Source organism: Schistocerca gregaria, chromosome 8 (assembly GCF_023897955.1).
Source record: "Schistocerca gregaria isolate iqSchGreg1 chromosome 8, iqSchGreg1.2, whole genome shotgun sequence".
Taxonomy (NCBI): domain Eukaryota; kingdom Metazoa; phylum Arthropoda; class Insecta; order Orthoptera; family Acrididae; genus Schistocerca; species Schistocerca gregaria.
Window position 1 is genome coordinate 231,103,082 of NC_064927.1, and position 14,666 is coordinate 231,117,747.

Genomic DNA, 14,666 nt, shown 5'->3' on the forward strand with positions numbered 1-14,666 from the left:
CAACTGCTTTCAATAATGAAGTCCTGTGACTGTCTTCTTCTGTTTCAGTAGCTCCGAACACGTTCTGTCTCCCACAGGCACGCCCGTCTTTGACATCAACATCACCCTCCTTAAAGGGTTGAAAACATACTCTGCACGTTCTTCCACTAATAGTTCCCTCACCATTGGTCTTACCCAGCATTTTAAGAGCCACAGCCACAGATTTCTTCATGGTAAAGCAGAAAATTAAAACTTCCCGCAAATGGCGCGAAATGGGTACGTAAGTTGACGTACTTAATCAAGAAAAACCTTATGATGCAATCACAAATCTACTAATATTTTATAGCACTATGTTTACAGATGCCTACTCTTATTGTATTATACCTATGAGCAACCACCTGAATCCCACTTGATGCTACTGCTGTCTATTGCAAAACGGCGGAAGCAAAGTTCTAAACCTAATATGTTGGTGACAATCTGCAGTTGGGATCGAGTCTGTTGTTCTTTTCGGGATTGTATTATTGTGTCGTTTCGGTATTTCTAAAAAATTGTTTTCGGACTTGTGTTTTCCACGTTTCTGTTCTGCTAGCGCAGTTACCTCGTGAGCAACCAGCGGTTTCTGCCTTCCATTTTAATGCGTCACAGTGCTTACATTTCTGATGCATCCCCCTATGAATACTCATTTATGATTGACAAGTAGATCGTAATTAATAAATAGATAATAATCAAATGCCACCTCACCAAAAGTCTGCCATGATGCACATGTAAAAGCACGACTCTCTGTTTGTCGTACAGTCGTTGTGAAACTTGAAGAGCAGTGGACGCTCTACAGCACGGGAGATGCTCAGCATCTAAAATGCGACGGGCTGGTGACTGTTCTAATGTCTCTGCAGCTCGTGATGCCGCCTGACGTTCTGCACCCAAACTCCGGCACACTTGAGACTGCTCTGAGGTATTCTATATTCTAGTAACTTCTTGAGCTCTCTACGACCTATGCGTTACGTCAGGCATACGTTTACGAGCCTTATAGTAACAGTTTTAGATATGGTACTCAGGCCTACCGCCCGATTTTATTATTCTATCTTCACCAAAACTCTCCAGTTGTGTCAGGTGTCGTACGAACTCAGTATCAAAAAGTTGTTCATATGGCTCTGAGCACTATGGAACTCAATTTCTTAGGTTATCAGTCCCCTAATACTTAGAAGTGCTTAAACGTAGCTAATCTAAGGACATCACACACATCCATGCCAGAGGCAGGATTCGAACCTGCGACCGTAGAGGTCGCGCGGTTCCAGACTGTAGTGCCTAGAACCGCACGGCCACCTCTGCCAGCGAACTCAGTATCATATCACGCGCATAGTAACATTGTATTAGCACCGTCACGGAATAATTAATAGACAGTAAGACTCGGTGACCATCGCGCTAGCGTATCCTGTTTTCGGATTTCACATTTGACCGAGCCTCTGATTTGGCATTAGTGAATGAGCTGTCGGTCGGGCAGCTATCAGCTAGTGGTCGCGAGCGCCATGTGAACTGCAAATATGTATATTTTGGTTGTTAACGTACCATTGACTAATAACATTATCTCAACTCTCGTGTTTCATTCTAATGTGAATGGATCAGAACCGTTATACAGTCATCTTCAATTCATGGCCCTCCGGTACATCTAGGTTTTCGTCTGCGGACGACAACATTTTGGTTCACCGGGCTGGATTGTGATGGATTCGACGAAGTTACGTGCAGCGACAGCCATCCATCAGCGGATCGGCAGTGACGAGTGTCGACGGAGCAACACGGAGACGCAGCTTGCAGCGCCGAGACGACGCACCAGAAAGTTAAGTACGTGACCTGGCTAAGCGGCTTCCTGTAATTCCCACTCACTGTAACTGCTGATTCTGCTAACTTTCCATGGTGCACGAAGTATTAAGAACGAATCTTGTAACCACGCTCGATGGCAAAAAGCAAGCCTCACACGGCTGTTAAAGTTTGCAAACGATCTCGATGTAACAGGCAAATCGGACACTTTGGACATTACTGTCAGGTAATTAAAAAAAATATGCTACGTTGTCCTGTTTGTGTGCTTGGCTACAAGAGCAGTGCATTTGTAGGCAGCTGGCAAGATGACGACTGAAGCATTACTGACGGCCCTCAGAAAATTTGTTTCACGGCGGGGCGGGTGCCAAAACCTGTACAGCGACAATGGGAAGAACTTCGTTGGAGCTAGTTGAAACTTCGAGAGTTACAAGCTGCCGTGAGCAGTCATTATCAGAAGACAAAGGAGAGCTTTTTGCGGGAGGAAGGCATCGACTGGCACTTCATTCCTCCTGTATCGCCACACTTTGGCGGAATATGGGAAGCTGACGTGAAGTCCTTCAAGTATCACTTGCGCCGAAAGATGGGAACCACATGTCCAACTTCCGAAGAGTTGACAACAATGACTTGCCAGATCGAGGCTTGTTGCAACTCTCGTCCTCTCACATCACTGTCTTGCGATCCTACAGGTCACCAATTCCTCACCACAGGCCATTTCCTGATTGGAACCGCAGTCACAAGCATCTCTCAGCCAGGTCTAGGTACAGCCAACCTGAGCTTGCTCCACAAGGTGGGAACTACTGCAGTACGGCTTCCGAACTTTTCCAGAATGAGGTTTTCACTCTGCAGCGGAGAGTGCGCAGATATGAAGTTTCATATCAACGCACACTCCGCTGCAGAGTGAAAATCTCATTCTGGAAACATCCCCCAGGCTGTGGCTAAGCCATGTCTCCGAAGTATCCTTTCTTTCAGGAGTGCTAGTTGTGCAAGGTTCGCAGGAAAGCTTCTGTAATGTTTGAAAGGTAGGAGACGAGATACTGGCAGAAGTAAAGCTGTGAGGACCGAGCGTGAGTCGTGCTTCGATAGCTCAGGTGGTAGAGCACTTGCCCGCGAAAGGCAAAGGTCCCGAGTTTGAGTCTCGGTCGGGCACGGAGTTTTAATCTTCCAGGAAGTTTCATACTGAGATCACTTAACTAGATACACTGAAACCGTTACAGATGTCAGCAGCACGATCTGGCATCACAGAATCTGGGCAGTCGGGCATTGAAATTAAATACAAAACTAACGGTAACATGCTAATAATTCGTTCTATTATAAATGCGATAGTAACTTTGCCTGTTACGCTTTTTACGACAATACCGCTAAACTGATTTTGAAAATATTTGGTACGGAGATAGCTTGCAAGCTGAGGAAGAATAGTGGATGGTTTAGAAAGTGTGTAGTGCAATGTATGTACTGATTTGAGGAATATAACGGGAAACACGGAACAATAATTACTGTTTGGAAAAGCTCTTTACTCTTTGACATTTTTATCGTATTTGTGAACATGTTTTTATAAGCTGGTATGTTCTACATAATAAAATTCAACACAATGAATACAGTCCTTACTCAATCCTCTTACGAGTTCGATGCATACACCCAACTCGTATTAGCTGCTATGCATCATGCGTTGCTTATAATGTCTTGGTTGCACTCAAACATGCGTGGACTATTTGTGGTCATGCGGCTGATATGAAACTTCCTCGCAGATTAAAAGTGCAAGGTTCGCAGGAGAGCTTCTGTAAAGTTTGGAAGGTAGGAGACAAGATACTGGCAGAAGTAAAGCTGTGAGGACCGGGCGTGAGTCGTGCTTCGGTAGCACAGGTGGTAGAGAACTTGCCCACGAAAGGCAAAGTTCCCGAGTTCGAGTCTCGGTCGGGCACACTGTTTTAATTTGCCAGGAAGTTTCATGTCCGCGCACACTCCGCTGCAGAGAGAAAATCTCATTCTGATCTCAGTATATTTATAGAAATATTACGTGCTGTACACCAGAGAAGAAAACAGATCATGCAGTGACTTTCTTCTTTTTTCATACATACGTGGTGTTGCAATGTCTTTGCATCCAACGTATACCTACGATAGACCACGTCGTAGGGGACAGCTTTTGTTAGAGACGAAACGTTCACCGACGTTCCCGGCGACGTTACACGTAATTTTGCTAAAGTTACGCCCCCGAGCGGCTGGAAAACGTAGGTACTCCGTAACGTGTGTACAACTTGTGTGTTGCCTATAAAACGGGCAACTGCTCCGTATGAAAGGGGTTGGGCCACGAAAATTGTCGCCCGCTGTGGCCGAGCGCTTCTAGGCGCTTCAGTCCTGGTCCACGCTGCTGCTACGGTCGCAGGTTCGAATTCTGTTTCGGGTATAGATGTGTGGGGTGTCCTTATGTTGGTTAGGTTTAAATAGTTCTAAGACTAGGGGACTGATGACCTCAGATGTTAAGTTCCATAGTGCTTAGAGCCATTTGAACCTTTTTTGAACCAGCAGAATTAACTCGACATTCGCTTGTAAAATGCCTTTCTCTGCCAAGTCTTACTGTTTGAATATTAGTCTAACCTATTACAGTGGTAGGTAGCACAGTAGACCCTGCCAGTCCAGTGAACTCGTAGACCCAGGGCCGGTGAGTACTAAGTAATGCGCAGCGTCGATAGAAAGCATCAGCGAACGTAGAGGTAAAATGTTGTTCCCCATGATCTGATCTATCACCCCTAGCCTTTTGGTGTAAAGGGTGGGTGCAGTCCTGAAGCATCGACTGCACAACGACGAGGGCAGCGCCGCGAAACGGCCCCAAGAAGGACTACTGATCCATGCACCAATGGAAAAAGTCGGCAGCGCCACACCTGCAGGAAGACAGAGTTCAGTGCCCCCTGTAACGTTGATATAACCAGCCGTCAATCGCTGGTCGGTCCAGTTAGGTCGCAGTCCTTAACAACATCAATACTAATAAAAAAAAAGTTACTTAGTCTGCTGTCAGCGAGTATTAATAGAGAGTTAATTAATTGTATGTAGCAGCCGGAGTACGAATAGGAATCAAGTTATGTTTCTCGTCTTAACAGAAATAAAGTTTTGTATTAGTTAGAAACTCTTCTGTACAGATTAATATGGATTCCTGCCGCCGGCCATCTCAGCTTTTCTCCTTCCTTGTTTGTGCTGGAGCACACTCCCACAGTAGCCAACACATTGTCATCGAGGATTCCAGAACCTACGCCGTCTCCGCTCTACACCGCTCCGTCGCAGCGCGTCACTAATGTTTCTCACTTTCCTTTCAGTTTCTGATGCGCATTCCTAGTAATTGTGTTTTTTTTATTATAGTCTAGCTGCGAGGCTGTCACTGCTTGTGTATAATTCCGTAGTTGCAGCGCTTCTTTCATTAATGTAGCTTCTAGCCAGCGTCCTGCACCACCTGCGGCTACGTCTCCGATTTCTGCAGGCTCCGACGTAATGCAGTTTATTCAGTTTCAGAATCAACAAATGTCGCAGTTGTCGACAGCAGTCCAGTAGCTCAATATGCTCAAGCCGGCCGGCTGTTGTGATAGAGCTGTTCTAGGCGCTTCAGTCTGGAAGCACGCGACCGCTACGCTCACATGTTCGAATCCTGCCTTTGCCATGGATGTGTGTGATGTCCTTGGGTTAGTTAAGTTAAAGTAGTTCTATGTTCTAGGGGACTGATGACCGCAGTCTCATAGAGCCACTTGAACCAGAATGAGATTTTCACTCTGCAGCGGAGTGTGCGCTGATATTAAACTTCCTGGCAGATTAAAACTGTGTGCCGGACCGAGACTCGAACTCGGGATCTTTGCCTTTCGCGGGCTAGTGCTCTTGTACTTGCCAACGAAAGGCAAATGGAGTTCCATTTGAACCATTTGGCTCAAGCCGCTGCTGCATCAACTCCGCCATAACAGACAGCCACATCCACTGCAACAACTTCGTGCATTCCACCGTTCCGAGTGTTCGATAAAAAGCAAGAGGAACGGCACGAGTACTATGCTCATTTGAACGCTCATTGTGAGTCCGCCACGATACCCGAGTGGTCAGCGTGGAGGATTGCCAACCTACAGATCCGGGCTCGATTCCCGACTGAGTCGGGGATTATCTCCGCTCAGGGACTGGGTGTTGTATCGTCTTCATCATCATTTCATCCCCATCCAGCACGCAGGTTGCCCAGTGTGGCGTCTAATATAATAAGACCTGCACCACGGCGGCCGGACCTGCACCATAAGGGAACTCCCGGCCAATGACACCAAACGCTCATTTCAACTCTCATTGAGCTACACATCACTTGCAAAGTTCTGTGAAATTTTCTTGGTCAAGGCCGGCAAAGGAGTTACCGCCTCGATCAGAAGTTATTCCAGACCAGTGGGCGGGAGATACGACTTTTTGAAGGCTTAGTATTATGAGGATGAAGTACAAGTAGCTGCAGCTTGTTACAAGCTCTTTCGATTGCGGAAAAAATCGAAAACAGACATACTGTCATTTGATGACTAAAACTGTGTGTTTGACACTATACTGTCGTTTTCAATGTAGCTGTGGTCAGTACTATGGTGACGCAGTGGTTCGTGATGCAATTATGTACGATGTGTCAGACAACAGGATTCGTGAACATATTCTCAAGCATTCTGATACTAAATTGAAGTAAGTGTAATAAATTATTGAACATCAGGACACGTGCGTTAGTGCCATTCAAAGGTTCGAGGTATCTCCTGTTAGCAAGGCAATGCAATGTGACAAACAGGTATGACCTTGTGACTGAACACCATGCACAAAAAAGCCACCACACCATGGCCAGAGGTCCGCAGCTCGTGGTCGTGCGGTAGCGTTCTCGCTTTCCGGGCCCGGGTTCGATTCCCGGTGGGGTCAGGGATTTTCTCTGCCTCGTGATGACTGGGTGTTGTGTGATGTCCTTAGGTTAGTTAGTTTTAAGTAGTTCTAAGTTCTAGGAGACGACCATAGATGTTAAGTCCCACAGTGCTCAGAGCCATTTGAGCCATGGCCAGAGTATAAAAATGTCAACGCGTGTGCCTGCTGTGAAATCATGTCCCTGCTGCTTTATCAGGTATAAAAGGCAACACTGCTTTCGCGGAACACTGTTTTCTTTGCTTGTGGAAAGCCAGGTCATGTACAGTCTCTCAGCTTGCAACATAAAAGTAGCTCCCCCCCCCCACGCCATTCGCTCTTGGAAGTGCGGAACACCTTCTCGATCAGTGAAACCAGTTTTTCCTTAACCGGCCACCGGTACTAGTAATGAACAAATTAAGGATGAGCCTTCAGCCCGACCAAGGGCTGCGCAGTGTCACTGAAACTAACTTTTTCTGAACTTAGTTTTTACCAGACGCTGTGTGCGGCTTCAGTTAGATACTGACGCTTCCGTTATATTGCTTAATCGTGCCAGTTAGGAACTGTTGGGCTCACCAAAGTTGACAAAATCTCTCCGCAATTTACTGCATACAATGGTCACGACATTCCAGTGCTTCATACAAGTAGTTTGCCTGCCACATCACAGTCTCGCACCAGAGCAATGCCACCACACCATTTTGCGTTCAGCGGACTGTGAAAATATTTTTGGGTTAGATGCATTTCCTCTGTTTGGTCTTCATATGCAGGATAATGAACTTTCTGTTTCTTCTTTCAACCCAAAAGACAGTACTACTCCACTGCGGAGTATGCTGAGCAAGTAATTTTGTGGAGCACATTACTATGAAGGACAATGCGTAACGTAAGTTTCTTCAAGTGCTTCGCGTCCCTCCCTAGATCCAATGTTGCAAGTCAACTACTTATCCGTTGCCTCGCCCTGAGGAATTAATGGACAGACTTGGTGGTGGCCTCTGTTTTTCACAAATTGACTTACATGACGAGTATTTGCAAATTCTGCTACACGAGGACTCTCAGGAAGTGTCTGTGGTCTATACACAGTTCGGGTTTTTGAATTTTTGATCTTGTCCTTTGATAGTTTCCCGCATCTGCCATATTCCAACTTTACTTAGAATAGGTTATGTGACGGATAGTGTGGTGTCGAGACGTACACCAGAAGAACGTATCAGTACGCTTTTTCAAGTGGTTTCAGTTGCAAGTAAGAGGTGTCCCCTGGACAAACGTGCCTTTTGTGAAACTGAAATTCAGCACTTATACCATGTGGTTAATAGCTGAAGCGTTCAGCCCCGTCACTCACATTGGCTGGCTATGCAGGACCTCCCCTACCCTCATCCCCCTCCTCTCGGGAAGATGCATATTACACCCAGTTTATACCCAACGCAGCCCAGATCACGGCTCCGCTCCATCTTTGCGCCGGAAGAATGTGCCTTTTGTTTGAACCGAAGAGTGTCAGGAGGCATTCCAGAAACTTAAAAACGCATTGTTGAGTGACAGAAGCGTTGTTCATTTCGATTCCGCTAAGCCTGTCATTTCGGCAGTGGGCTTTTCTTCATACGGAATTGGGCTCTGCACAGATTTGATTCACAGGACAGGCCGATTGCTTTTACTTCCAAGTTATTGACCAAGAATCAATGTAACTATTCCCAAATGGAGAAGGTAGAGCTCGCTATTATCTGTGGTGTGACAAAGTTCCACCATTGTCTGTTCTGTCGGAAGTTTTACCTAGTGGCGGACAGTAAGCCACTTCAGTCTTTGTATCATCCATACAAATTACCACGCACGGCTCAGAAGCTGCAGCGTCGGGTTTTGTTACTTTCACAATACCATTACGAAATACTGTACCGGCGCACGTCGATGCATGCAAATGCAGACACCCTTTCTCGCCTTCCTGTTGGTTCTGATTCTAAATTCGATGCTACTACCGCATCTTGTCAGATCGATGCGTAGGACATTGGACTATTACAGATTTTTCCATTGCACTATGCGAAAACACCACAGGCCGCAGACTTAAGCGTTTTGTTGCACTACATTCGTGCTGCTTGGCGTCGTCCTGTAAAAACCGTTCAAAATTCTTTTGTGTACCGATATTTTGCTTCTTGGAATAGCCTTTCAATTCAGTATGGTTGATTTTATTGCAAAAAGGCACAGGACAGTTGCGTGTGGTCACTGCTAAAGTGTTGCAAAAAGGTGTGTTGTGATTGCTCCACCAAGGACATTGTACGTACAAAACAGTTAGCGCGTCGGCACTGTACTTGGCCAGGCTTGGACATCCACATCGAACAGATGACGTCACAGTGTTGCGCTTGTGCTCAAAAGCTGTCGGTCCCGCCGCAACTGTTTTCAGCTTGGCAAAGCCTCAATCGCCGTGACAACGAGTGTTCATTGCCTTTGCTGGCCCCTTTTGGAACATTCGTTGGCTTTTTCTTGAGGACACTTGGACCAAATAGTCGTTTGCAGTGCCAATGAACTCGACTGCGTCGCGTAGTATCATTAAGGCTTTGACGTCTATTTTTTGCTCGGGAGGTTTGCCTAAATTGTTGGCTACATACAATGGACAACAATTTACGGCTGAGGACCTTGAATACTTTTGTACTGCCTATGGTATCACTCACCTTACCGGTGCTCCATTTCATCCTCAGTCAAACAGAGAAACTGACCAATTTGTGCATACTTTCTCGCAGCAAATGAACAAACGACGTGCCTTCCACAGGCGGCAACAACCGCTGCTGCTCTTCGTCGCAAAGATCTCCTCCCAGCCCCGAGATCGTCTGTCGCCGGCGGAGCTCCTACATGGCCGGCGCCACCGCATGCTGCTCGTTGGTGCACCCACGACAGTGCACGGCGCCTCCTAGTCGTCCCAAGTACCGCTTTGCGCTTCATGACTATTCTTTTCGCACCAGGCGCTAGGAGACAGGATGATCCCATGAATTTTTGGGCGCTTGCATGTTTTTAATTCAAAGTCCTGCTGGGCCGTTGCGCCTCCGTGAGAACCGGATTCGCGCTTGTCGCTTGCGAGATTCTTCCGCCAACTTTCTGTCCCCAGATCCGCATCTTGTGCCGGCGCGGCCTCCGACGGTTGCCTCTTAGGCTCCGCCTGCGTAACCTATGAAGCTGGACCCATCGCCTTCGCCGCTCGTCTCTTCATCCGCCTTTGACCCGGCGCCGTATTCGTCGTCGTCGCCGCCGCCGCCGCCGCCCTGTACGTTTTTCGACGGACCGGCTCTTGAAGAGCGTGAGTGGCATATCAGGTTTCTTGGGACGGACGTTCCCCTCGGAGCGTAAAACGTATTTCGTGGCGTGACTGCGGGCTCGGCGTCGGTCCTAGTTGTGGCTCCTAGGTCCTCACCCATTCGGCTTCCTGTCTTCCCGTTGCCCCCACCCCCCTCTTCGCGACCACCGTCGTCGTAAGATCGTTCCCTAGATTACTACGATGCAATATGTTGGGGGGCAGGAATGTGCAGCCCTAGAGCAACGACTGCACACCGACCAGCGCAGCAACGGCATCGAGAAGGGACTGATCCGCACATCACTGGAAAGAGCACCATTGGAAAAAGTGGGCAGCGCCACACCTCCAGGAAGACAGAAGACAACGCTCCCTGTCTACTCTGATTGAACCAGCCGCCCATAGCTGTATGGTCCAGTTCGGTCGCAGTCTGCGAGAGCATCAGTACTGCTGTGAATATGTTTCTTATTCGACGTCCTGCGTGTAGTGATAGCGAGTAAAGTACTTGCATGTAAGAGGCAAAGAAAACACAAGAATGAACTACATAAAAATTTCTATTAATTAGAAAAATTAATAGAAAAAGGATACAACGAATTCTGTTGTCAAATTGCCCGATTTGACTCCTCTTGATTTCTTCCTTTGGGGTGCACAAAAGTCTATGACGAAGCCCCTACTACGCCACACGATGTTTGTCGTCGAATCGCCAGTGTCTCTTTTACCTAAAATCCTTTGTAAATACATCTGTTCATCGCTCTTTCCATCGGTGGTCGCCAATATCGCTTTCAGTCCATGGTCAACAGTTTTAATAACATGCTTAAATAAAGGATAAATTTATTTCTTTGGAAGGCTAAATTATGTTCTCTGATTTGGGTGGTTACCTAATCATTCTTAGTAAATTGTTTATTTCCCTTATGGACGTACGATTTGGCATTGCAATGTCAAACTAGTTGACAGCATGTATTGGATGTAGGTGGTAACACTCATTACGCGTTTACGTTCAACATGAAACGACGATTCGTAAATAAGAATATTTTTTTTGAACCCTACAACTGGTCACCAAATTATTTTTAAAAAAATACTTAGTTCAACGAACGTATCTTATTTGATATAATTCAGAGCAGTGTACTTAGAGACAGTTGTTCGACAGCATGTATTTTACCTCTAAGAAGCACACAGCCACGTGCTATGTCAAATCATTCATCCAAAATTTTGGTATTTTATATATTTGTTGCTTTTTGCAGCATACATGACCTGTTTATTTTATTCTGACTTTTCTATTTTTGCTCTCGTAAATCTGGGAGGATACCCAAAGGCTAATGGTTTTCCTAAAGTCCTCTGTTATACACTAGACTCTTGCCTATAACGTATTTCCATGTAGAACATTTGTAGAGGAGCCGCATCTATGTCGTAATTTGATTCAACAGGGAAAAACTTCATTCTCTTTCGGTATACAACTACCTAGCCTGGTCTTAGACGCCTGCTTGGCAGTGTTTGCACCGAAAATGCCGTTTGTAGCCATCGTGCTCTCACATTCTAGGACACCTACCGAATACTTTTACAAAAGGTTTCAACCTCATCATTAATAAACGCTGTATCACTAATTGTCTACTCAACAGCTAATATATATATATATATATATATAAGAGAAATAACATTTCACAAAGAAAGATTTAAGCGTTCATCAAACGATGGAGAAGTAGCTTAAAGGTGGTCCGGTGAATCCTGTATCACGGACGTAATTGTGAATTGTTGAATTGTTGAGTAATCGTCAGATGTAGATGTTACTCTGAAAAATGTATTCGTCTCACGACAATGCCATTATAAAAGTACCCACGCTAGTGCCATGTGGTGGAACTGTGTTTTTTACGTGACCGCTACGGTCGCAGGTTCGAATCCTGCCTCGGGCATGGATGTGTGTGATGTCCTTAGGTTAGTTAGGTTTAAGTAGTTCTAAGTCCTACGGGACTGATGACCTCAGACGTTAGGTCCCATAGTGCTCAGAGCCATTTGAACCATTTTTTTTTGTGTGTGTTTCTTATTGTTCTACTAACTGCAGTAAGTGGCGTCACCCAGTTTGTGTAACATCTGCCGCAGAAAATGATTCGCCCTGTGCCTTGTTGATACACATAGCGAATGCCAGTCGCAAGAGAAACTGTAATAGCTTTGAATCAAAGGGCATATTTGAATCACTGGGCATCAACGGAATCCGACACCTATGCATCTGTAGGAAAAGGTGATTATCTGTACCATCTATTGTTACATTGTACGATAACCGTCTCATTGTCTTTTTGGAGAATTCGTCTTTTATTGTTTCAGCTCAGTTCACTGTTCCAAAAAAGATGTGTGTTTATGCATGACTCAAACTCTTCGAACAATTCATGTCAGAGTTCGGGAAATTTAGAGCTCTGTTCGATCGGCACGCGATCTGCTGAATTTCGTTGGTACTATAACCATTAGCGTTAGTGTAACACTGTAGATTTTAATATCTAAAATAACTTCGAAACACGCACTACAGTACATTCTAGGGTTATGTCACATGTAACAACAGCCCCTCATCAGAAGTAAGACATTGCAATCACGTTTGTGTCAAAGTCTCCAGCTTTCGTTCGTCCCGTGATCTAACAACGCCTGAAGGACCTTACTCTACAGACGGGTATTGCCGTTGTAATTTACTCCTGCGATAGGAGTCAGTTTACCACGATATATTTCGTTTGTTTGTCGCTTAATTTTTCTATAACATTGCTCATCGTTTCTGAGTATAGAAATTTGAGGTAAATCGGTCAAGAACCTTTCGAGATGTTTGTTAACAACGTTTCTGTACATAACCTAATCCTCCCAAATGTTTATTATGAGAACTTGCAGAAATTTTAAGTAAATCGGCCAAGAACTTTTACAGATTTTGGTAACAACCTTTCCCTTTTATACTGTACATTACATACGAGTTTCAAGTAAGATAACTGAGTCTGATGAAGAAAGTGTTCTTCCCGTCGTCTTGAAGATAAAGTCTGCAAAATTTTGATCAAGATCGGAATAAAGCTGTAGATTTGTATGAATTACAAACGAACTAACGAATACTGTTCTGATGCATATGGACACGATCCAATATGTCAACAGTGTTCCTATACGTGAAAATTCTGCTGTAATTATTATCATGTTCGGTTTGTCATTCAAATACGTTTCTCATTGTGTTTTTCTCCTTTTACATTCGGTTCCTTTGAGAACGGGGGAAAGCCGAAACGCGTAAAAAAGAAATGAATTAAATATTTTGTGGTAAGTTCAAATGGCTCTGAGCACTATGGGACTTAACATCGATGGTCATCAGTCCCCTAGAACTTAGAACTACTTAAACCTAACTAACCTAAGAACAACACACATCACCCAGCCACCACGAGGCAGAGAAAATCCCTGACCCCGCCGGGAATCGAACCCGGGAACCCGGGCGCGGGAAGCGAGAACGCTACCGCACGACCACGAGATGCGGGCATTTTGTGGTAAGGAAGAGAGATTCGTTATATCTAGAGACATTTCGTCAGATTTTCTATAACATAATTTACTGACCTCCTACACAGCACAGAACAATATTTTAACGTCGTTGGACTTGTTGGTGACAATCTTAAGAATTCAGCATCATACGAATCGGTCATGCCGTCGCAGGCACATAATAGCTCCTAATGACCGTGACTTGTCATACGGTGATACGGACTGACATAAAAAAATTATCGATGTAACCATGACAATTTAATCCAGTGTAGTGTGTAAATGGCTCTGTTTGTTGAAAAAGTTCGTCGAATAAATCCTCGTGATTGTAATGCTGCACGCACATATATAAAGAACCGAAAGTCGTTTATTCGCACCTGCAATAGAACAAGTATTTACAGACATTAGAAACTACCTGCAGAGACGTGGGACGTACAAATTGGTGCAAATACTCACCAGCAGGTACGCACTGGCGCTTCTCAGGCCGTAGAAACGGGTGTCGCTCCACTCGTAGAACGAGTTCACTGGAAAGTACGGGATGACGGGTATGTCGGAGATCTTGAGCCGGTACAGCCGCTCATTGATGATCACGGACGGGTAGTAAGTGTGGCGGCGCTCTGTCGCCACGTAGTCTTCGCTGAACTCTCCCCAAACGAATTGCTGCGAAGCAAAAAGGCACAGCTCCAGCAGACCGGAATCTTGTCGGCTCTATTACACACAGAATCCTACAGTTCGTAAAAAGAATCCTCGTTTATTCCTCAGTCTCAGTTGCACATTTTTAAACACAAGACTTTTTCGAACTCGTATCAGAAATCTCTGATATGAGATTCTGCCATAGACACGATAGGTGACTGACTCAACTACACGGATCTGAAGATGATCCAGAGGGATCGAAACATGTCGTGCATTTAAAGATCGGCAGCTGACGCCCAAGACTAAATGTAGAGTCGAAATCAATACCAGTACTATGTAGCAAAAAGACTGATTCCGAGTTACTCATTTTTTTTCGAGTAAACATTTTAATGAAAACATTCCAACTATATTTTTCATTCACAGTCTACAATGAAAGTCGCACCACGATAGCAAAAATTCCTTCCCTTTATTAATGTAAATAAATATATTATTCGGGAAAACAGAGAACGTGCAAAATGCAACAAAAACGAAGTAAGTGCCACTGAAAAATCTCAAGCATTTATCACATTTGTTAATATTAAACATTTTACAAATAAATATTACAAATACTTTATCCTATGATTACATTATTTCC

At 45.0% G+C, this 14,666-nt stretch overlaps 1 protein-coding gene across 1 annotated transcript in view; it reads right to left on the reverse strand.

The window, feature by feature from the left end:
• LOC126284800 (ras-like protein family member 10B) overlaps positions 1-14,666 on the reverse strand; it is a gene marked incomplete at its 5' end in the record, with an annotated part of 86,599 nt that overhangs the window by 48,330 nt on the left and 23,603 nt on the right. Inside the window, one exon of the mRNA XM_049983962.1 lies at positions 13,856-14,059. Within this exon, the coding sequence (XP_049839919.1) occupies positions 13,856-14,059 (204 nt within the window). The remainder of the gene's footprint in view (positions 1-13,855; positions 14,060-14,666) is intronic.